At 32.0% G+C, this 26,054-nt stretch overlaps 1 protein-coding gene across 1 annotated transcript; it reads right to left on the bottom strand.

Annotated features, from left to right (window-relative positions):
- Positions 1 to 1,201: 1,201 nt before the first annotated feature.
- On the bottom strand, positions 1,202 to 13,258 carry LOC131850109 (serine protease inhibitor dipetalogastin-like). The gene is made up of 3 exons (XM_059200276.1): positions 13,186 to 13,258; positions 12,331 to 12,618; positions 1,202 to 1,566 (listed from the first exon to the last, which is right to left on the bottom strand). Exons 1-3 carry the CDS (start codon positions 13,256 to 13,258, stop codon positions 1,202 to 1,204), a joined length of 726 nt encoding a protein of 241 aa, XP_059056259.1.
- Between the last annotated feature and the right edge of the window lie 12,796 nt (positions 13,259 to 26,054).

The raw sequence follows: 26,054 nt of genomic DNA, 5'->3' as shown, positions 1-26,054 counted from the left end.
CCTTTAACCTATGTGCAAGAGGTTAATTTGTTTTGTCTTTTTTTTATACTTGTAAATTTGATCTGGACATAATTTAATTACCTAATTGTTTGAAAATTTTATTACCTAATTAATGGAGGGTTAACTGCTATACATAGAATATCTATTGATCGACTTTAGATACGACTTCTCAGATCATCTCACTTCAGCAGACTCAAGTCTAATGTCTAACTTTACAGTGCACTACCATTTCATGCCTCGAGAAATCAATATCTGCTTAAGAGCATACCAGTTCTGTCTGAATGGAACTTACCTGGTCGTATTTTCATAATGTAATTCAATTTGATATTGAGTTTATGTCATGTCGGTATTATTAATAAATTTATACTTATATTATAAATCTGAAGAGTTTGTTCGGTTGAATGCGCTAATCTGAGGAACTAATTCTAATTAAAAACTATTTTATGGTCATGTTATAATATATATAAGGATATAAGCTACATTATATGACGCTATGACCAATAGAAGCGAGTATCTATAAAAAGAAGGTAAAATTTTTGAAAAAATATTCCTTTTGGGAGCTTCATCTCTTTTATGTAACTATTAAACAAATATATACGAAGATGTGTCATAAAAAAGTTTTTATAAAGTTACCCTGTGATAATTATCAGACGGTACTTTGTAACTGGTAACTTTTTCTGACATTTTTCTTGCAGCTCTGTGCCAGTTTAAAAGGTGAAATTTGACAGGAAAATTATAAAATATAAAGGCATAACTACACCGTAGTTTTCAGGAACCCGCAGTTTCTTTCATGCGTTATTAATCTATTCGTCGGAGATCAAAGATGTAATATATGATCCTTCGTAGAGTTTATGATTATTTTACACAATACTTTATCTGCTAGGGTAGGTTTCTCTTTTGAATAGAAGAATTTAGTATGCCTAATATTGGCACACTGGCTATGTTTCTTACATGCGTTTTATATGCTTTTTTCCCTAATTTACTAGTGTAGACTATCCACGAAGTCGTAGTTGTGCCACCTATTTCAGCAGCCTGTGAAGTTACTATTTTTATTTTTACATCGGAATGGCAACATGTAAGTGCTACCAGAGACGTTAACGCGGCTCTGGTAGCAGTTATAGGCAATGGTTACCATTTACAATCAGTGGGTCATCACTTTGTTTGCTATTCCAACTACATAAAAAAGATCTATTTTATAATATTACAGCAATGAAAAGAAGCACGACAGCGGAAATAAAAGACGAATATAACACACAACATGTCCTTTCGGACAATCAAATGCATCTAAGAAGTTTAAACATATGCCCATATAAAAAACTGTAACAGCTTTTCTTTTTTTCTCATTCTTCTCATTCTTGCAATTCATCCAACATATATTCGTGTACGTTCTATTGTCTGTGCCGCATACAGGAATATATATCCTGGGACATCGACAATTAGTTATTTTCTCCAATGCTGGTAAAGGATCGGTTATGTTTGCCATATAATAGTCTTGAATTTCAAAAGGTGATGCATAACGTTGTGGTTTACTGGTTACAATCGAAATGCATAGTAAAAACGTCGATACTGTAAAAAAAAATATCGGTGAAATACGAGTTTATTTAAAAACAAATTATTTTCAATTCCATTTAAGAATCTAGTGACGGTAGTTGAAAAATGTGGTGACATGTACTAAAATTTGAATTGTTACTTCAGTTAGCTCGCGACCATGGCACGTGCAGCCTAGTCGAAACGTCGACAATAAATATCTTATTTTCCATTAAATAATTCTTGTTAAGAGCCGATTGACAGAATTGATACTATACTGTACTAAACGTGTAAATTAGGAATAAACAATTACTTAAGCAGAACTGACATTTAATAAATTAAACATTTTTCATAAATACTTTAATGAAAAAAATTAAATAAAATACATTTTTGTCTTAGTATGTCCTATTATTCGCTAAACTGGATTTTCAATACAATATTAGAGTTCTGTACCATATCACATCCAAATAAGTAATTAATGTGAAGGACTTGATTTTAAAAATGACAGTTGATTTACTTGCCAATTAATGAAAATTAATCTCTTTAATTGGATGCTGGGATTCAAAAACAATATAAAAAAGTGGCATATAAAAATATGCTGACAAAACAGCTGACAAAATAAGCTGCTTGGCGGCCGAAATAAGCGAGACTGAGGAATCCACTAAGATTTTTTACAATTTACCTCTATGTATATGCCGATAAAATGCCGTAAATACCAGAACTTACGTATAGATGGAAACATTTTGAAATCGTTACATAAATTGCAAGCATATGGAAATAATGACCAGAACTATATTATTTTACTACTGTTGTTTCAGCAGTAACGTTTATTATTGCTAATTCCCATAATGGCCCATTAAAATTGAAGCCTTTCGTGCAACTTGCAATGCATTTGCACTTAGATTGTGGTTAAAAATTAATATTAATACACGTGGCATTTAAATTTAGTCCATGCTGGTCGTTTTAGGATAAGAGTCCTGACATCTTAGTCGTCGGAAATGACTACTCATAATTAATGTCTGCAGTCTGTAAACATATATAATCAACGGTAAACATTTACCGTCCATTGCATTGGTTTCGTCCCTACCACGCTATTCCAGATACATGGCAATACGACACCATCCTTGCCGGTGAAGACGACGACCTACAGCGCAAACAAGCTCCACACCGGTGGCCCCGGTCGATCCCTCGTCTAATTCAAACGGGGATTAAAATTACCACGGCTTGAGCTGAGGTTCGTACCCCTAGCGGTGCCTTCAGACTAAAGACGTATGCGATAGGCAAGAGTTGGCCTTCAAGCGATCCATTGGTCTTGCCATTTATATTCGCTCCCCATAGTTCTGAGTAATACCAGCTGTGGAATCACCTTCCAGTAATGGTATTTCCGAACCGATACGATATTGAAACCTTCAAGAAAAGAGCTTATTCCTTTTTAAAAGCCTGACAACGTACTTGCAATTCACCTGGTGTTGCGGGTGCGGTAATCACTTAGCATCAGGTGAGCCGTATGCTCGTTTGTCCTCTGTGTTATAAAAAAAAGTTCAGTGAACTTGGAAAGACTTTTACAGGTTCACCGGCATTAGAATAGTTCGAAAAAATAATAACCATCAAATGGGATATCAGCTTGATAGCCATAGCATTTACAGAAAAAAGTATATAATTTCTTATAATAAAAATATTAAAAGAAAAAGTAATACATTAACATAAAAAAAATATATCGAGATCAAGAAAAGGACAATTCATATTGTGGAAACATGAAATCCTTTTCCACGTTCCAGATAAAGGGACTGGGCTGAGTTTTCAATATAATACATGTGCGAGAAAGATTACAAGTCCATCCACAACGCTACAACATAATGTATAGTCGTGACATGCCTTATGTCCCGGTCGATGGGACGAAATCCAATTTGGTGTGTCGCGACATTTCTAAGGTGATTGTAGTACGACCAGAGGGAATTAGCACTCGATGTATTTTAATATTTATTTCTGTGACATAGAGTTATTTTTCTTTATTTTAAGTTTTATTAAAATCGAAAAACAATTTCATAATTTAACCTCTTACTTTATATAAACAATTGTATAAATAGAATAAATGAACAAGAAAAAGTCTATGAAATCCCTTCGTCTATTAAAAATAAGTTTATATAGTCTTCAAACACTTGAACAGATCTTTTCAATTTATAACTGAGAACAATATCGATAATGTCAGCTTTCAACCAATAAAAACCGTCTTATAATTGGTCCATACATCTAGTAGTTATAATGCTACATAAATATAATACAGCTTCTTTTTCATTGAAGCGCAAATATATCACTCCTCTTCTTACGCTGAAGTTTAAACATGCTTGATTTGTGGTTTATATATATATATATATATATATATATATATATATAAATATCCCCTTGGGCACTTTGTGGCTCAGACGTGCCGTATAGGTAGTTTTTTGTTGATCCTTTTTCACTTGTTGATCCGGAGGCCTTTTGTTGATCTAATGCCAGATGACCATATATAAATGTTGATCCGTTTTGAGCCACAACTGTCACGACGAGTAATAATAATAATTAAGCGATTTATACACGATTTTATACAAATCCACCTTTTTGGCATACGAGCAGTTCTTGATCCAATTCAAACGGGCCAATCAGGGTGCAGCATTTGCCAAGGGCTTCCTCATTGGCACGTTTGGGCTACTACATTATGGCTACAGTAACTTAATAATGTCTAGCTAGTATTTCAAAAATAATAGTCTACCTAATCTAAATATTTATAGAAATCAGTCTGGAGTAACGTGACTCCAGATCAAACCTCAATACTTGTTATTTTTTGGATGGGAATCTTTTCTTTTGTAACAACGTTACTGAGCGAATAAAGAGAAGACGCAACGGCGGATCTAGGGGGGAGCGTCATGGAGGTCATGGGAGTCATGGGGGCGTCATGACTCTCCCCCCCCTTAGCCCAGAACTTAGGTAGACCACTAATTGAACTAAAAAATAATGAAACAGCAAATTTTTTTGCACGATCGGAGTGTTGGTGCAGTAGTATTAATTATAATTAAACATTGTTACTTAAAACATAACAGTTAAAGTACTATAACACTAAAAGCAAAATAGGTATTTTCAAAATACTTTTTCAAAATAAATTACCCTTTGAGTTTTTGTTCAAACCTCAGATATTATATTTATTTTAGGTATATCAATCAATACATAGTATAGCATAGTACAGTCTGTCTGTCTGTCTGTTTGTTCCGGCTAATCTCTGAAATAGCTGGACCGATTTTGACGGGACTTTTTTTGGCAAGTAGCTGATGTAATAAGGAGTAACTTACGCTACTGTTATTTTAGAAAAATAAAATAAAATTTCACGCGGACGAAGTCGCTGGGGCCAGCTAGTCTATAGATATACCGAGATTTAATGTTTAAGTTGCTATTATGTTATTGACAAAATTTTACTGTAATGTTACTATTACGTTATCCTACACAATTTGTATTATTTTGGATGAATAAATAAATAAATAAATAAATAATAATCTATACATCTATACATTTAATAAAAATTGGAGTGTCTGTTTGTAATATTGAAAAAACCGTTTTTTACTACATGCATATGAATATATATAAGGTACATATACCAAAATAACTATTTTTATAATTTTAGTCTGTCTGTCTGTCTGTCTGTTTGTTCCGGCTAATCTCTGAAATGGCTGGACCGATTTTGACGGTACTTTTTTTTGGCAGGTAGCTAATTTATAAGGAGTAACTTAGGTTACTTTTATTTTAGAAAAATAAAGTTAAATTCCACGCGGACGAAGTCGCGGGAACACCTTGTTTTTAATAAAAACATCTTTTTTGTGGTACTTGAGAATGTTGAAGCCTGTTGTTTGTAATATTGAAATAACCGTTTTTTACTACTTGCATATGAATATAAATACGGTACATACACCAAAATAACATATTTTACAATTTTTGTCTGTCTGTCTGTTTGTTCCGGCTAATCTCTGAAATGGCTGGACCGATTTTGACGGGACTTTTTTTGGCAGGTAGCTGATGTAATAAGGAGTAACTTAGGCTACTTTTATTTTAGAAAAATAAAGTTAAAAACCACGTGGACGAAGTCGCGGGAACAGCTAGTGTATAATATATTAGAGATACCTACGTGTTTTTTTATTGATGACTAGCTGTACACGGGATTTCGTCCGTGTTGAATTTAACTTTATTTTTCTAAAATATAAGAAGTTAAATTCCACGCGGACGAAGTCGCGTGTACAGCTAGTTGTCGGTAGTCTAGCGATTTCGCTAGCACACTGCTTTGATTCCTGCTTGGTAGTCGAGGGTTCGATTCCTCGCACGCTGCAAACATTTGTATTCATGAGTATGATTGTTTGTAACGGTCTGGGTGTTTTCTATGTCTAGATAATATATATGTATTTACGAAAAAAATCTTTGTATTTATATCAGTACCCATAACATAATCTTCAGCTAGCTTAACTTGGGTCTAGATGAAGCTGTGTGAATTGTCCTGAGATTACTATTATTACTATAATAAATCTTTTCAAATCAGCCGATGTTTATTTTTGCCATAATACGTGCTGTTACCATGTGATAATATTACGTACGTACTTATTAAACTATTAACTTATTATTAAATTATTAACTATTTATACTGTTTTAAATGTGATGCGTTCATTATTTATATTTCCTTTGAATTAAAGACAAATGTATATATATATATATATATTTATATACACTTGCACACTTAGTTGATCCAGCCACGATCCGTAGATATTGCTGATCCACTGTCTCTCTCTTTCTATCACTATCTTTGTATTCTAATATGCGATGTTGCCGTTCCGGCCGAGACCATGCGTTGTTGCCAAATGTATTCGTCGATAGTAGTAGATACTTATACTCGATATATATTTTTTCAACAATTTCCTGCAATAGTGAATCCGTATCGGCATTTTTTTTAAATGCACAAAGATTTTTTGGCTCTGAATATATTTAAAAATCATTTACTTGTGTGTTGATGAATTTATATACTAGTACATGAAGTACCTAATACTTGTTTTGATTTGAATAGGTAGCGATATTATGAATTTATTATACGTAATCTAAAGATTTTGACGAAATAAAAGTAATTAGTTATCTGTTAACCTTGACTTCATGCTGGCACCAGTATTATCAGATGATGAACATACTCTTCGAAAACTTACAGCAGAAATATCGTGTTTGGACTCATTAGATAGGTCTCGATGAATAGAGTTTAAAAAACTTAAAATAAATGGTACATTAGAAATAATGTATAAAAACCCCTTACGTAAAATTCAACCACTTTAAACTTAATAATAATAATAATTAGGAAAAGAGAAAGCTATACATGCACTGAAAGTAATTGATGCCTTCCACACAATATTTTCAGTATTAAACAACTCTGTTTGTTCAGTAAAAGTGTAAATACACTGGTAACCTTTAATCATATTTTATATGCAAACATTACATATACAAACACTAAAGTTTTATTTCAGAATAGCCAGTAGTTTTCAAGAAATAAGTCTTTGAAATTGTACGTGTAACTTATATATATACCTACTAGTTTTTTCACCATAACAAACAACACCAATATGGCCTAGTTAGTAGTTTACCTGTGTACCAATTAATAATAATAGTAATCTCAGGACAATTCATACAGCTTCATCTAGACCCAAGTTAAGCTAGCTGAAGATTATGTTATGGGTACTGATATAAATACAAAGATTTTTTTCGTAAATACATATATATTATCTATACATAGAAAACACCCAGACCGTTACAAACAATTTAATAATAAGTTAATAGTTTAATAAGTACGTACGTAATATTATCACATGGTAACAGCACGTATTATGGCAAAAATAAACATCGGCTGATTTGAAAAGATTTATTATAGTAATAATAGTAATCTCAGGACAATTCACACAGCTTCATCTAGACCCAAGTTAAGCTAGCTGAAGATTATGTTATGGGTACTGATATAAATACAAAGATTTTTTTTCGTAAATACATATATATTATCTATACATAGAAAACACCCAGACCGTTACAAACAATCATACTCATGAATACAAATGTTTGCAGCGTGCGAGGAATCGAACCCTCGACCACCAAGCAGGAATCAAAGCAGTGTGCTAGCTAAATCGCTAGACTACCGACAACTAGCTGTACACGCGACTTCGTCCGCGTGGAATTTAACTTCTTATATTTTAGAAAAATAAAGTTAAATTTAACACGGACGAAATCCCGTGTACAGCTAGTCATCAATAAAAAAACACGTAGGTATCTCTAATATATTATACACTAGCTGTTCCCGCGACTTCGTCCACGTGGTTTTTAACTTTATTTTTCTAAAATAAAAGTAGCCTAAGTTACTCCTTATTACATCAGCTACCTGCCAAAAAAAGTCCCGTCAAAATCGGTCCAGCCATTTCAGAGATTAGCCGGAACAAACAGACAGACAGACAAAAATTGTAAAATATTTTATTTTGGTGTATGTACCGTATTTATATTCATATGCAAGTAGTAAAAAACGGTTATTTCAATATTACAAACAACAGGCTTCAACATTCTCAAGTACCACAAAAAAGATGTTTTTATTAAAAACAAGGTGTTCCCGCGACTTCGTCCGCGTGGAATTAACTTTATTTTTCTAAAATAAAAGTAGCCTAAGTTACTCCTTATAAATCAGCTACCTGCCAAAAAAAGTACCGTCAAAATCGGTCCAGCCATTTCAGAGATTAGCCGGAACAAACAGACCGACAGACAGACAGACAAAAATTATAAAAATTGTTATTTTGGTATATGTACCTTATATATATTCATATGCATGTAGTAAAAAACGGTTTTTTCTATATTACAAACAGACACTCCAATTTTTATTAAATGTATAGATGTATAGATTATTATTTATTTATTTATTTATTCATCCAAAATAATACAAATTGTGTAGGATAACGTAATAGTAACATTACAGTAAAATTTTGTCAACAACATAATAGCAACTTAAACATTAAATCTCGATATATCTATAGACTAGCTGGCCCCAGCGACTTCGTCCGCGTGAAATTTTATTTTATTTTTCTAAAATAACAGTAGCGTAAGTTACTCCTTATTACATCAGCTACTTGCCAAAAAAAGTCCCGTCAAAATCGGTCCAGCTATTTCAGAGATTAGCCGGAACAAACAAACAGACAGACAGACAAAACTTGTAAAATATGTTATTTTGGTGTATGTACCGTATTTATATTCATATGCAAGTAGTAAAAAACGGTTATTTCAATATTACAAACAGACACTCCAATTTTATTTACATGTATAGATGTATAGATTAAAAAAAAGTAACAGTCATAAGGCTAGTCGTATGCCTAATATATATAATAATGTAATAAATTCATTTAAACAGAAATTGCGGGAACATTATTTAAATTTGTAACTTTTTTACTGTCCTTCTCCTTTTTTCACATCTTTCTGTTATATCCATATAGTTCTCTCTATATTTTCTGATTTTCTTACTTTCAATTTGAGACTGTACTTATAATTATATATAATATTTATACATTTATGGGTTATATTTAGATATATATTTATGTATGTATATTGTTATTTTTTTATAGAAATGTATATTTTGCTTATCTTTATTATCTTTATAAATCTTTTTTTGACATTTCTTATTTATATTAGTGCACCGCCAATAATCTTTCGCTGCACCACTCATGGTTGCCTGGTAAATAACGCGGCAAAATATTAAGTCCGCCACATGTACAAATTTTTTTGTGCATTAAAGTTAAAGAAATAAAAAAATACAATACTGTTTAATGAAAATGCGTGTTGTCTAGTGCTTTGAGATGTATCAAAATAAGGTCAACAAAAAAGTCCGTGATGGTATATGTCTATCTCTTAAGGATAACCAACAATAACCATTTTTTATCTTTTACATTTTACGGGATTTTTTTTTATCGTATGTTTCCCTTAAAATCATGTAAACTATGTTATTATGTCATAATCTAAAGAAATAATAATATTTTATAGTGACATATCCACTATAAAATACCAAAAAGTAGCAATGTAATTCGTTACGCGCGAATCAGGTGTTATAAGGTCAAAGGTCGGTGCACCCCGCGTATTTGATAAATAGTGCTTCTCTGGATGTCTTTAAGAGAAAATGGCAGTATGTACGTGTATATGTACAAGTCCTTAAGTGTTAAGTTTTTCAAATGTACATACAGTAAAGAATAAATATTTTTAAGTACAGTACTTACGTACATTAATATAATACCTACTTTTTACTTGTATCTATTGTTATCAAAATTAAATTATAAGTTCTTAACTTGACCACGACTATGTGACCCTCTCTTGGCGCCAAAACGAGTGAAAAAATGAACAGCATACGACGACGACGCAGTACCTATAGAGTGTAGCAACTGCTTATTCAGTTTTATTCAACTATTTAGTCCCTCCACCGTTACAATGAATGGAGGCGGATATTACAATGTACGTAGCATTGCGAATATAAAATATCTAGATTAGGTATAATAAATTCATAATTCATAGGCCGTTACGGTATCAGAGCCAAAAAGTCTTCTTTCTTTGTTTATGTACTGTTAGATGCGACAGCGACTTTGTTTTTATATTACTATGTAATGATTGATATACCTAAAATAAATAAAATATCTGAGGTTTGGACAAAAATTCAAAAGGTACTTTATTTTGAAAAAGTATTTTGAAAATACCTATTTTGCATTTAGTATTTGAAATACAAAAACAAAACTATTATTGTTTTTAGAATGACATTTCTATGAATTCACTGTCGATAGCGAGCGGTGGGATGGAAAAAGATAACCGTTTATAAATATATAATAAATAGCCCTGGACAATTAACACAGACTGATACTGAACTGATATAGATATTTTTATTTTGTAAATACATATATAATATACATATAAAACACCCAGACCGATGAAAACAATCGATGACCGATGAGTACAATTGTTTGCACCGTGCGAGAAATCGAACCCGCGACCATCGGATGTAAAGCGGTGTGACCACCGAGGCAGTCGAAATATATAAATAATCTTATGAATTTAATTTATTCTAATTTGTTTGTGTGCGCGGGGTGCGGTGTACGGTGCTCCCCCTTGCCTCCACCGTTGCTGGAGCTTGCATGTATGGAGCATTGCGAATATAAAATATCTAGATTAGTAAATTCATAATTGATAGACCGTTACGGTTTCTATATATATTCGGATTAAAATAAGTATCGCAGTAAGGACCAGTATATAAAGTGATCAACATAATTAATTGATTTTTGAAATATATATACAGAGCCAAAAAGTCTTTGTGTATTCAAAAAATATCTAATTTGTTTGTGTGCGCGGGGTGCGGTGTACGGTGCAGGGGGGACCCTGCCTCCACCGTTGCTGGAGCTTGCATGTATGGAGCATTGCGAATATAAAATATCTACATTAGTAAATTAATAAATTCATAATTGATAGACCGTTACGGTATCTATATATATTCGGATGTAAATAAGTATCGCAGTAAGGACGAGTATATAAAGTGATCAACATAATTAATTGATTTTTGGAATATATTCAGAGCCAAAAAGTCTTTGTGTATACCAAAAATTTAGCCGTTCGGAGCCATTCAGTCACGAATTATTAGTAAAAAAAGTGTCGAGTATATCGTACTATCGACGAATATATATGGCCACATCGCAAAATAGAATGCGACGTTGCCATACCGCCTGAGATATACGCGATAGAGGTCAAGTTATTCAGTGCAAAAGGTGGAATCAGCAAGTGTGTAGGTTGTGGCGTGATCAACAAAGTGCCCAAAGAGGTGTTTATATATATATATATGTATATATATTTTAATCTGTTAATTTCAAAAACTATACTTTTTATCTACTTACTAAATATTCAGGTCTTTTTAGTTACAGTGAAATTTATCAAATAGATAAATTGTTTCTTTTTATATTAAAAAAAATAAACTAGACAAATTCGCGGGTAACACCTAGTATTGTACATAACCAAGTGTAGAAATAAATAAATTAACGTCTAAGATAAATTAATCTCCAGTGCCAATATACAATGGTCTAACTTTATACGTATACCGAAGCGAACAAAAAGATAGCTGATAGCTGGGAATGCCCCATTTATTTGACCCGTTTAGTCGAAACGGGGGCCGAGTGTTTAGGAAGATTTGTTGTTATGTTGTTTGTATCTCGATTCTTTTATGTTACCTTCGCGTTTTGTTTTTTGTCCCTAGATGTTTGGGACACGTCGTTGTGGGTAATACAAAGAGCGAGACTACTACTATACTTAGTTATATTATACTGAATTGGTAGGGACAATTTGTATGACATTATACAAGTAAAAGTAAGATAACAAAGAAGATAAATAAGATGATATTCTTAAATTTTTTTAATCCAACTTTATTTCAAATATAATTAGTCTAAGTAAATAATAAACAATAAGATCAAAGAATTAAATTTTATTTACCAACAACTAACTAAAATATTAGCTGGATTCATTTTACTGTGTTTAAAACGAAGTCATCATTTGCTTAGTTGTACCACAGATAGCATAATATTACATAGTTGTACTAATAATTTAAAGAAGGAAGTTAAGCTACGGCTAAATAAGAATAGTACCAAAAAATATAAGTGTATCGCAATTTAAAAATATACAACATATACATTATAGAGAAGAATATATAAGAAAGAGGAATATACAAGAAGAATAATCGAAGCATTTATTCAGGAAAAATAAAACACGGTCCCGATCGCACTTTTTTAACCTCGCGTGTCCTATTTGTATAGAATTTGTTGACGCAGTTTAAACGGCATTCATTTGTGTAAGTCTTGTTGTCATCACCGCATATAGGGAAATAGACTCTCGGACATGTTGAGCAATTCTTGATTACTGGTATTTTATCCAGTGAGATTATATCCACTGAAAACGGATTGACAAATTCTCTAAAATATTCTCGAGATGGCTGTTCGTCAGAATATTTGGGTATACGATTCAATCTATAAGGTGATACAAGATTGAAAACAATAACTGAAACAATTGAATAATATATTAATAATGTAACTGTAAACCGGGAATACGTATGCTTTTTTTACATTAAAGATAGCTTATGTGGTTCTCGTGATGTGATATATCTACTATCTTCACATTAAAATTCATTTATATCTTTTCACGAAAAGGTAATAAATAGATAGATCACTTTTGCATTTATAGGTATCCCAGGCCTCCATAAGTTACAGTAACTATTTACCATCAGATGGGCCGTATGCTTGTTTGCCATCATATTAGTATAAAAAAAATATTAGTATAGATTATATATTTCTAAGAAAAAAAATGGATGTAGTATCCATTTTTTATTCTTCAAATATAATATGTCAGGTGACCCACCACGTGAGCTCGCCTTTACAAGCGAGCGATCTTTATGATCCATTCCTGGCGGAAAGTTATCGGTAAAATATTAATTAAAACAATCTTATTATAATTTCAGTAAAGCTCAAATTTCAGCTGCTCTAGTGGACTATTACTTCAATTTGCAAATTCGTTCAGCTCTATTAGCGACTGCATGGTTTCCTACTTAAACAGTTACGATAGCCTCACATTTTCCGAATAATCGGATGGCATCGTTCGATGACGCTGTTTGATTGGTAGATTTGTTGCTACGCCCTGCCATTTTTGGAAATGCGCCAATCGAAACGCGTCGTGGACATGCTTCGTCCGGACTAAACAAAATAATATGTGAGTCTAGTATAAAAGCAACGTCAGACTAAACAGCTCTTTCCGTGGATCACTGAGCCGGTTTATTACTAAAAATGTGGACACTGACCATAAGACTAGTCTACGAAACCAGTTGTATCATAAGTAATTTAGTGGAATATTACGTGTCCAAGTATCGGCACCATATTTAAGAGCATTCATTACAAAAGTCCCGAATTTTCAATTAGTTTTTGTAAAAATCCTGAAGGATGGTAGATTAGAAGAAATATAAATTAAGAGAGCTTAAATTACATATGTTTATTTGATTAGATATCATTTCTATTTTATTTTACTCAACCATAATACTAGTATGAATGCGAAAGCCTCTCATCACTTTGCGACTAAACGGATTTCAAAGAAAGACGTCTCAAAAAGTAGTCAAAGGCATGGTTAATAGCTAATGTAAAAAAATCAGAATGATTACGTAAAAAGCACAATATATATTCAAATAATACTACCGGGAGAAACCGGGTTGGGCGACTAGTTAGGTAAAAGATACTATTATAATGCATTGCTTAGCGTAAGAATATGTAGACATAACTAAAATAAATAGTAACCCCAGTCATTATCTCTGTATCTATCAAGACAAAATATAAATACTACTAAATAATAAAACGGGATAAATGAAAACATTTATCCTGTTTTATTTTTGAGTTTTTCCATTAATTCCTAGGTTCAGGTATATATATAATTCGATTAGGTTTCGTGTAAATTAATTGAAATACCCGCGGAAAGCCGGAGGGAATCGCTAGTCTCTACTAGAATGAAAACTCACCTGTAGTAAGTATTACAATAAACACACATGAGAGTAGAATTTGCATTTTAAAGTATGAAAAGATATCGACCCTTTTTCAATTGTGAAGTACAAAAATCATTTACAAAATGGCTTTTCGTTGATCACGTGACGTTTAATTAATATCACGTGACTAAAGTTATCAGGCTTTTATGACATAATGGTCCATTACAATTCATTAAGTTAAATTAAGTTGTAAAACTCATTTCGGTGTTTCTTTTGCTACTTAATTTCAATACTAATTCATTCCGCACGAAACAGCTATAAAAGTGCCAAAATAAATTCATTTATAAGAACAATTCTTATTATCAAATATGTATTTTAGAATTTAATCTAAACTGCTGTATTTAATTGTAAAATATTCAATAAATTATAGAATAGGAAAGGAGAAGAGTAGTTAATACACAAATTTTGGAATTGGTTTCCATATCTTTACATAGAATAAAACGAAATTGCTTCCGTTGTTTGTTCGCTTAGTCTTTTAAACCACGCAACGGATTTTAATGCAGTTTTTAGCAATAGATAGTGTGATACAAGAGGACGGTTTATATGTATAATACATGTACAATAATGTACATGAGAAGCCGAGGCGGGTAGCCAGTATATATATATAAATGGTAACAATATAGGTGAACCTCCAGCTGTTTCTATGGAAAGTATCGTAGTTAATTCCTGGTGAATTCCGAGATAAATCACAATAGTGTAAACATTCGTAAGTGACAGAAGATGTCCTAAACCAATTACTGATTGTATTATGATTTTAATAGGTAAATTAACTAGATTTATCCTCTTCCTCTCATCCTCCACTGGTAAGAGGCCAGCGTATTATAACTTTTAGTGCACGATGCACCAGTTCATTATCATCCGTTAAAAAATATACCGCGCAGATGGCGTGTGTAAATCTTTTGTAAATTTGAGGAGATAAGAAATGACTTTTCGTAATTCAGCCCTGAAGAACGTATAGCGGTGGTGCAAAATTTCTAGCGGGAAATATTTTTTTTTATAAGATGCGCCTGCGACTCTCCTTTTGGTAAGTGATTACCGTTGCCTATGAGTACCCGCAACACCAGGGGAATTGCAAGTACGTCAGTCTTTTAAGAAGGAGGAAAGGAGTTAGCTTTTGAAAGTTTCAGTTATCATATTGGTTCGGAAATACCATTGCTGGAAGGTGCTTCCACAATGTGGTTGTTCGTTGCCAAAAGTTTTTAGAAACACGGTGGGGGTCTGTCCTTCATCCAAAGGATCAGCATGGTATTTTATTTCTGGCTGGTAGTACGATGATGAGATTACATTAAATAAACCAACTCCTTAGGAGGGGTAAGGTGTGGGTGTAAATTGGGGTAATTTAAAGGTAGTGAAGCCGTGAACAAACGCTGGTAAATTATATATGAGTAATTCAGAAGTGTACCAATTTCATATACATATAATATTAACAGAACGCGTAACAATGATAATTATATTGCAAATTAGAAACCAACACAGTTTGATTATAGGGAAAACAATTCGTGAATTGTTGAGAGCAGTATAAATGTTTATGTACTACCGGTAGTTTAACCAAATTTACTACGAGTATAATCAATTTACTTTGTGTATGAATCAAGAATTAATTGAATATGTCTACATATTTAGTTACCTTTATGATCTTTGTGTACTGAAATACACTTTATCATAATCAATATTTTGAGAAAAACCGAAGTTGTTATCAAAATATTGATCTATAAGCTCCACTAGCTTCACGATTGTTATTACAGATGCTGTATGTATGACATCATGGTGGATAAAATATGTGGGTATAGGGGGAAGGCGATGGTGCATTTCATTTCATCCTCACATTATCACCCTCTTTAGGTAGCCTCCTAGAGTAAAGGTACTAGAGTATATATATAGTGCAGCTGATGCACAATTTAATATTATTTTTAAAAAATAATTAATTTAAAAAATATGTGGTTAAATTTTAAGCCAATGTGGCATAGGGCAAACACACTTTAAGCATATGTAATGTGAATTTGCATTTGTATGTTTCTACTATCGAAAAGGCCGTTCTAATTATGAATTGACTGGTTTTTAAAAATAATAACCAAATTTAGACCCACAACTTCGCGTTGGTGTACCACTAAGCCCCGATGCTACCCAATTGTGTTTCTAAGTGGGTTAGGGGAGTTAGGGGAATTGAATCTAGAAAGTGACTTAAACTACTTTAAATGTCACTGAAACGTGACTTGGTATTTTAGTTCTTTTTTTCGAACTATTTTAAAGCTGTTACCGCAACTGAGTTCTACAGCTTCGGAAATAATCGAAAATGTGGCCGAGTGTAAAGAGCACTCCAAACCCGCCAAAGAACTTCTGCCTGACTCAATTTTAGTAAATCTGAGGGCACTACTAGGAGTTCAAACCTCGTCTCAGCCGTAATTTCGATCCCCATTTGAATGGAACAGGGGATCGAACACAATAAGGATTATGTATCTGTTCAATAAAATATTCATATCGTGTTTTAAGTTACAGCTCTATTGTAATAAAGTTACACGTGTAAGGTTGAACACGTTCGTTAAATTATGTAATGACATAATAAAAGATGCAAGGGCCATGTGTTTAAAAGCATAAGCATACCAAATCCAACTAATATTGTAAACATAAAAGTTTGCAAAGCTGTTAAATATTTATATGTATAATATTCAATAGCTTTAACCGATAAATGGATCTGAATGAATCACATTGAAATCTATATAATAATATGATACAGTGGTATTCTGTTATAAGGAAAAAACTCCGGAACCATTTTAAGAAATACTACTTTTACTGCTTAAATTGTAAATTATTCCAGTGACATTAGGCTATATGGTGTATTACGGTCTCAGTGATCAAGCGGTTTAGCACATAAGGTGCCTTACTTCCGATGGTCGCGTGTTCGATTCCTCGCACAGTATTGACATTGTATCCATGATGTGATTGTTTGTATCGGCCTGGGTCTTTTCAATGTTTATTACGATTTATATATAACAAACTGTATGTAAGTATTTATATAAATTGTCTTGTACCCATAACGTAAGCCCTGTTTAGCCTGGCCGCTGTGTAAATTGTCCAGGGTTATTATTACTATTATTAATATATTAATACAAATTGTAATGAGGAAGAGTATTATTTATTAATTAGGTTTTGTAAGTTTAGTTTCGAGTTTAGAGTTAAGAGGAATGATCCAAACTAAAATGACTGAATGACTGAACGTCTTGTTACACATATAGAGACACTTCTGTCTCTATAGCCATATTTATGTCATAAATAGATGCGTTTGTCTGTCTGCTTGATATGTTTAAACGGTTGAACGGATCTTAATTAGAAACAAGGATAAATTTCTACTACAAAGGTTATCTTTTATGTAAAAAGCAAACAAAGTCACAGCAAACAGCATGTTTGAAATATAACTGGCATATAAAATCATAGATCTGCACGATTACACACAATGTGTTAGTAATTTCATATGAAACTAGAAACAGGGCAATAATTCTTTTGTATCGTAAAAATTTCATACTTGAGAGGCCGGTACACTGAAAATAGTAACATATTACATTAATGTACAAGCTCGGAGGTTGTGAAACGTGTGTGGATAAATAAAACATTCGACTTAACGTCCAGCTTGCGAAATGTGGACATACTCGTATGCGATATTTATATGTAGGCTAAGAAGAACGTGACTAACTATTTTCTTTTTAGTTTTTAAGAAAGGGGTTTTACTTGAATATTGGAATATGTACATAGATCGTTGCTCGCGTGTATTAGGATAATAGAATAGAAAATCATTTATTCAAATAAACTTATATTAAAGCACTTTTGAATTGTCATCTCAGTTTTTTTTTCAATCTACCGCTCATTCAGAACGCTGTCTCATCAGATGAAGAACGAACAAGAATCTTGCGCGTTACTCTTTTAAATAATTTAGTTATTACTTTACATTTTTAAGTTGAAACGTGTGAATACAAACTAGCAACTAGCACTAAATCAATAGAGTTAAATACTCAAATAGAGAAATTATTAAAGATACAACCAACTGGTTGAGTAACTAAATAACATTAAATCAGTCATAGTGATTAGAGCAGAGTCCCTATAAGCAGCACTCGTTCAAGAGTATGATGGATGAATTTGGTAAAAAGTATCTTAGGTGTTCATTAATTCGAACGAATTATTTTACAAGTTTTTGCTTATGACCAAACCATTCATTCTCAGAGTCTATAATAATTAACGTTTATTATTATAAATAAATGTTCTTTATATAATGAACTGGCAAAATCTCAATTCATACAATAGTATCAATTAGGCAAAATCTCAATTCATACTATTGTATGAATTGAGATTTTGCCAGTTCATTCACATATTAAAATTATTTACTTAATGGAACAAAAATAGATAATAAAATAAATTAATTTCAGTAGTGTCTACTGAATAAATAATAGTACTATTAACTTTAATTAGGTTTATTTCTATTGTTATTATCTGTATAAATCCAGCGTGGTATAGAGGCGAGCTTACCGTTATCTTTGATTTAAATTGGTTTGTTATCGGTGTTTCTATTATCCGAGAGACACTCAGAAATATGAATTAACTCAGAATGTTTTTTGTGTATTAGTTAAAGTCTAACTGACCTTTAAGATGTAAATTGAGATTTTTAAAGTGATGAGAGAACATTTAAAATGTTCAGGATATAGAAAAATAACCTGCCGTACTCCGAGATTATCCACTATAAAGGCACTGAACTTCATTACACTGTTACGGTCTCAGTAGATCTGAAGGTGCCTAGATATATCAAATGTGTTATCAAATATTGTACAAATTGGATAATAAAAATAAAATAAATCATAATATCTTTTTCCGTCCGTTCGGAGTGCTTTCAAGATAAGAAAATCTGACAAGAAATTCAGCTTTTATTTTTTTCAAACAAACTTAGTGGCAATAGACTGACCATCAACATATGGCATGGCAATTTTATCAAAAGAAATAGTCTGATCAATGGTTGTCACCTAAACAGACCAGTCCCCTACAAGCATATAAGAACTAACCTGTTTTTATATTCATATTTTTGAAATTTGTTTTGTTTGTATGAAATTTTGTCAATTTTAAACCGATCGGGCTGAGACTTTGCATGCATAAAGCTACTATGACGTAGGCATCCCCAAAGAAAGGATTTTGGTAAATTCCACCCCTAAGGGGATAAATTAACGCGAGCGAAGTCGCGGGCAAAAGCTAGTTTACTAATGTGCTACGGATCACAAATATCTGAAATAAATAAATAAAACAAGAAATGCATGATGTACCTAATATAATTTATACTCATTTTACCGATTCTTTTATGTCCACCATTTTCGGGAAGGTTGCATATAAAAATTAATACGTACGTTATCATAAAACATCCGTATAATGTAGATTTTATGACAACATAATATGGTACCGCCATCATAAATTCAATGTTTGTGCATAATAATATAATAAAATCCTAATAAGTCCAGTTGTATAATGTTTTATTGTATTATTATAAACAGTACTCAGATGTTATTTCTGTCGGGCGACTGAAAATTCGTCCGCGCGGGTCACCGCTACTTAATTCTCACCTATTTAAGCCGCCAGCAAGCTTACTTTGTTGGCTGGGTTTCGGTTACTGAGTGACTAGCTGTGCCCCCAGTTTCACCCGCGTGAAATTTATAGCCTTTATATTTTGTTCTTTCGATATAGTATATAACCATATAGCTTACTGTAAAGTTTCATAAAATACTGTTCAGTAGTTTTTGCGTGAAAGAGTAACTCCAACATCCATCTAATTATCCATCCATACTCACAAACTTTCGCGTTTATAATAATAATAATCTCAGGACAATTCACCCAGTGCCATCTAGACCCAAGTTAAGCTAGTTAAAGCTTGTGTTATAAGTACTAAATAACTGATACATTTTTTGTAAATACATACATATTATACATAGAAAACACCCAGACCGATACAAACAATCATACTCATCGAACCCGCGAGCATCGGTCGTAAAGCGGTGTGTTAGACCGCTAGACCACCGAGGTCGTCATAATATTACTAAGATTATTGTAATGATATTACAAGTTAGGTACTAATTTCATCTCCTATTTAACCCTTTCTTGATTATTTTTTTAGATAAGTGATATGTCCATATCCCTCAGGATACTTATAAATTTAATTAAGATCCATTCAGCTGTTTAGTAGTGAAAAGGCAAACTAATAGCAAGATACCTATATATTTATAATATTAGAATGTATCAATTCAATAGTAAATTTTAAAGAAGCTTCTAGTATAAAGACGAAGGAAGACTGGTGTCGTTAAACACGACAGATAAAGGGTTAACCCACAAAAACGTGCTTGTTTTATAAAAGTAGAATGTTCCACTGTTCTGTAACTACCTTATTAAAACTATTAACTGATGCACGTGACTTTGTCTGCTGAATTATTAGTTCTAGTAATTTATTTTATACATGAGAAATTTATGCTCTATTCAAACTTTCGTCCACTGTTTAACCCCCTTCCAGATGTAATTTTGCGCTACAAATAGAGTGTTTTAAATCTAGCAAATCCAATTATTCCCATATTAAAATTCATCCAATTTTATATATGGTTTTGAAATGAAAAGGTAATAGATAGACAGATAGTTGTTTTATACCGTAACCGTCGTATACACAGCAGCAACAAAACCCTACACCTCATTGCTAAATAAAATTTATGTACTTTAAGGACCTTTTAAACCCACATATCAACAATAATTGCCGTATCCGTAAAAAATGACAACATTTTTTTATGAACTCGTAAAGAATGTTCTTGAATTCAAATATATTTTTTATGACGGTACATGATATTAAATCATTGTTATAAACCTATTTAGATAATTATTTTCTTATTTGTTTTATTGTAGTGTATTCTAAATTTAAATTTCACTTAATTACCTAAAATAAGTTTTCTAGCAAGTTAATATTCAAATTAAGAATTTCTAGTACTACGGCTAGTTCTAGTTTGACGGCCTCGGTGGTATAGCGGTTTAGCACACCGCTTTACTTCCGATAGTCGCGGGTTCGATTCCTCGCACGGTGCAAACATTTGTATTCATGAGTATGATTGTTTGTATTGGTCTGGATTTTTTCTATGTAGGTATGTTATGTATCTATTTACAAAAAAATATCTAAGTATGTAGTACCCATAACACATGCTCTGTTTACCATGAGATTAGATGGCGTTGCGTCAATTGTCCAGGGTTTTTTTTAGTTCGATTAAAAACTCATCCACGCAATTGAAAAACGTGCGAAAAGTCGGTTGAATTACGTTGCGGTGTAACTGACAGGATTACCACACGTTACGTTCACGCCGTATGCCAGGAATTCTTTTGACCTTTCTTCTTTGACCCTTTTTGACCTTTAACGTACCTACGGGTCAATACATAATGCTCGCGCATTACGGCGACGACCCAAACTGGTCGTTCTCAAAAATTGGAGGATCATTTATGCATGTGTAAAAGTTGAAAGGCGCTTTAAGTAATTTGTGGGGCGATTTTCAACTTTGTACCAACTAGTTAAGGTTTACACAATATTTTCACTCAACAATGCCGTGTTAGTATAATAATTTTCTATGGATTTTTTTCCTATGCGTAAAGGGTTAGGTTGGGGTTTAAAAGCATAGGTGAATGTAACACGGAAATTATGAACTTATTTGAAAATAAATTAATTCATACAAATTTGTAGAATACAACCTTAGTGATAACAATTATAAAGGGATTTTTTTTTAATGAAGTTCAACAGTAAATATTTTATATTTATTTTCCAAAAAAAAAAACAATGAAATATAACAGGGTTTTGTTTTATTTTACTAGTTAGAAAAAATCTTATAAACGAGTTTGTAGGTAGGTTTAATTATTTATTTATTATATTACTACGCAAAATTATTTCAAATAAAAACAATATTTACGTCAAATTTCATTAGGATACGTTCTGCTATTTTATCCTGAAATACCTTTACAGGACACGCAGGCAGATAAAGACACTTTAGAATTTACAATATAATATAAGTATAAATAATAAGAATAAATTTGTCTGTATATTTTTAACAAAGCTTATATATTACCACATTTACAACCTAATCCTGTCTTTGATATAACATCCTTTTAAGATTTAGTCCATTTCCTCGGCGTCAATAAATCCTAGCTATTTGCTTTGCTGTATTTGATACAGGGTTTCTGATAATTTTATGTTGTTTTCTAGTTCCTTTCCAAGAATTTATGTTATTCCGTTTGTACCGGTAATGGATTATTACATAAGTTTTTCAGTTTATCAATTTTTTGTATAGTCTGAAACATACTATGTTACAGTTTTATCTCATTATTATTTACAGTCTTATTTTTTTGAGTTGTCGAGTAGCTTGCTTTGTACGCCATGTTTCAGTTATCGTGAATATTTTTGTGAATACATACATAATAATAAAGTAAATAGATACCTAATGTAATTAGAAAACACTCAGATCGATACAAATAATTGTAGTCATGCGTAGAAATATTTGTACCGTGCGAGTAATCGAACCTGCGACGTGAAGTAAAGCGGTGTGCTTAACAACCGAGTCTGTCTTAAATTAATAATGATATTTCAGATTTTAATTTGCTTCTTTAGTATATATAGTCATAAAGTCACTCAATATTGTTTACCATTTACGACTAATCTATTATACTACAATAAATTCAAAGAACTGCATAACTTAGCAAATTAAAACGTAAGGTCTTTGATTGACCATTTTCTTGGCATCACAAAATCGACATCCGCTCTCCTGTATTTCACACACGGGCCAGTTCGCTTCAATTTCTTTTTCAGACAGTTCAGTATACACGCATTGACGTATGTTATACCATCTGTTCCACAAGCCGGCCAGTATACCCTAGGACAATTGCAGTCATATATATCTTCCAACTCGGTAATTCTGTCTTCAGGGCGCAAAGTGTATGGTTTGAATAAGTGCGTTTTCTTATTGTAATCTTCAGCTGCATTGCAAATTGCAATAATTGATATATAGACTGAAATGGAAAATTTTATTAAAATTATGTTGCTATAATAAAATTAATGTATAGTCGCCCAATGGCAGAAATTGAACCATCATTCAGTAAGACCATCATCAAATAATATTGTTTTACTCTCGATTTCACAGACATCATTACATAGTACAAAACAAAGTCGCTATCGTTGTTTGTCCGTCCCTATGTATGCTTAAACCTTTCAAACTACGCAACGGATTTTGAACCGTTTTTTGAATAGATAGAGTATTCAAGAGGAAGGTTTATATGAATAAAACATGTACACTCGGGCGAAGCCGGGGCGAGTAGCTAGTTATTAATAAACAAAAGAGTATTTATGCATATGTGTTATCAAATACATTCTAGTGTATGTGTAATGTTTATTTTTTATTTTTGTATCATTTATTCATAATTAAAAAAATATATTAGTATTCTGCTCTCCTTCTCTATATACTTGTCATGGGTTAGCTAGTTATAGCCAGTTATATACTAGCTGACCCGCGCTACTTCCTCTGTATCACACTTAGTTGACATTTATCTTTATATTCCGCCCAATTTATATAATATCTTTTTAAAATATAACCCATGTGTTATTCTTCTAAAGTTTCATCAAAGTCCGATCAGTAGTTTTTACCTGAAAGAGTAACAAACATCCATCCATCTATATTCACGAATTTTCAAATTTATAATATTAGTAAGATTAAACTAGTAATGATTAAACAACTTTTCCCAATTGTCGTGGAGACGGTGGGCCCATGGAACCCGGAAGCGAAATTGTTTTTAACAAGTATTTTAGCGCGGATCATCGAGATTACTTCTGACCCGAAAGCTGGTAGTTACTTTGCCCAGAGGCTAAGTATGGCCATTCAAAGAGGCAACGCTGCTAGTATCTTGGGTACGCTGTCTCGATGTGGCGCGTTGGATTTAAATGATTGTTTATTTTTGTCTATGTTAATATACCTATCTATCTATTATATATATATATATATAAAGGAATTGCTGTTCGTTAGTCTCGCTAAAAGTCGAGAATGGCTGAACAGATTTGGCTAATTTTAGTCTAAAGTTATTCGTGGAAGTTCGTGGAAGGTTTAAACGGTGATAAAATATGAAGAAATTGCAACTAAAGTAGTAAAAACAACATTTTTATGTTGCCATACAAACTGCTGATACCTATCAAACAGGAATCAGCTAGGAAAGTTATAATAAAAATATTAATCAATCACTGAAATTATATTGGTAATGATAATTACTCACGAACACATTTAAAACACGTAAACATAATATTGCAATTTTGTATATGAAATTAATTTTAATGTTCTACACAGGTTGATATTAAAATATGAATCTGGTTATAAGGAAATGTCAGAAAGAGAAAATTATACTTAAGTTAATGAGCAATTAAAATTGTTATGAAGTAATTAGGCGGAAGTGTACTTTTAAAGCATTTTAATTAACTGATCAGCTAATATTACATGAATTGAACAAATTACTGAAAAATGCACCGTTGCTAATAGAAATATAAAGTATTAATTGGTAATTATCTACGTAGCATATAGTCTATAGAGGACTTAGTGGTTTAGCAAACTCGTTTACTTTGATCCTCTATACGTATAATATAATAATAAAATCTCAAGACAATTCACACGGCGCCGTCTAGAGCCAAGTTAAATTAGCTAAATCTTGTGTTATGGGTACTAGATAACTGATACAAATACATGGATATTATTTTTTTCGTCAATACATATATATTATACATAGAATATATTACTGATTTTCTTATTCTCCTTCTTTTTTTCTCTCTCTCTCTTATTTATTATATAAAAAAATGTATTTGAATATAGTTAGTATAGTTACGGCTTAGGTTGCACGTGAATTGTTCAACGTTAATATTATTACCTACTTACTTAATTATTACTACTTCTTAGTAAATAATGTAATATTTGAAATGAAAAATGAACCTGTATATTTGTAATCTTGTAATATTGTCAGTTCTTAACTCGACTCACTACAGACGGTAGATTCGACATATCATAAGAGCCTATTATAGACCTACATGGATAAAGATATTTTGCTCATGAATTGATATAACAAGTGTTGTTTTTAAAAAATATGTTCATATAAAATAATTATCCTTTTTAATTTCGAGTTTAAATGGAAAATCATTTTATTAATAATTTATTTGATATTAATATGTTATGGCTATCTCGTTACTAATGGTATGTGTCTTATTATATGTATATGAGTCGTGTGTATTATTATTAATATTATTGTATTATATTAGTCCTCTATATCTGACATTGCGACTGACCGATCGACGACCGAAAAACCGGATAATTATAAATCTGAACAAAAGGTCCCTATTACGAACAATTTAAATTTAAAAATTCATTGTCCAAATTAGGTCAGACAAGAATACAACTTAATTACAATAAATTACTGTAGAAATCCATTAAAGAATAATTAACTAAGTCATTGTGCTTTGATTTAAAACAACTACTGGTAATGTAAATAGGACGATTAGGGTTAGTTAAAATTAAGATTCTTTGCAAATGACTCTAATAAATTTTGACTAAAAGTTTCACTTACAAAATTACATTATTTTGATGAGTATTACAATATAATACCGATGTATCAAGGAACTGATAAACGTAACTCACATACATTCATATGATAATATTAATAAGCGTATAAAAACCAGCAAAAGCTGAGAAAATGAGACAACAGTTATAGTAATAATAAAAACAGTGACAATAATACAAACACCTAAAGGTTAGGTGGTAGAGAATGCCATAAGATATTAAGCTCGCCTTTTGTACAAGTTATTTTGTACAATAAAGAATAAAAAATCATCAACTGTATAATCAATCATAAC

This window comes from Achroia grisella, unplaced genomic scaffold (genome assembly GCF_030625045.1).
Source record: "Achroia grisella isolate CSIRO2021 unplaced genomic scaffold, CSIRO_AGI_Agris_v1 utg702, whole genome shotgun sequence".
In the NCBI taxonomy this organism is placed as follows: Eukaryota; Metazoa; Arthropoda; class Insecta; order Lepidoptera; family Pyralidae; genus Achroia; species Achroia grisella.
Note: the sequence above shows the minus strand (reverse complement) of the source record. Positions and strands in the feature narration are given on the sequence as shown.

What these genes read in the sequence shown, in the direction of transcription:
- LOC131850109 (XM_059200276.1), bottom strand. Translation starts at nt 13,258, where the DNA reads ATGGCAGGGCGTAGCAACAAATCTACCAATCAAACAGCGTCATCGAAC. An exon ending in CATCCGATTATTCGGAAAAT is followed by an intron (nt 12,619 to 13,185) that starts GTGAGGCTATCG and finishes CAATTGTTTCAG; the next exon opens with TTATTGTTTTCAATCTTGTA. An exon ending in AAAAGTGCGATCGGGACCGT is followed by an intron (nt 1,567 to 12,330) that starts GTTTTATTTTTC and finishes TTTTTTTTACAG; the next exon opens with TATCGACGTTTTTACTATGC.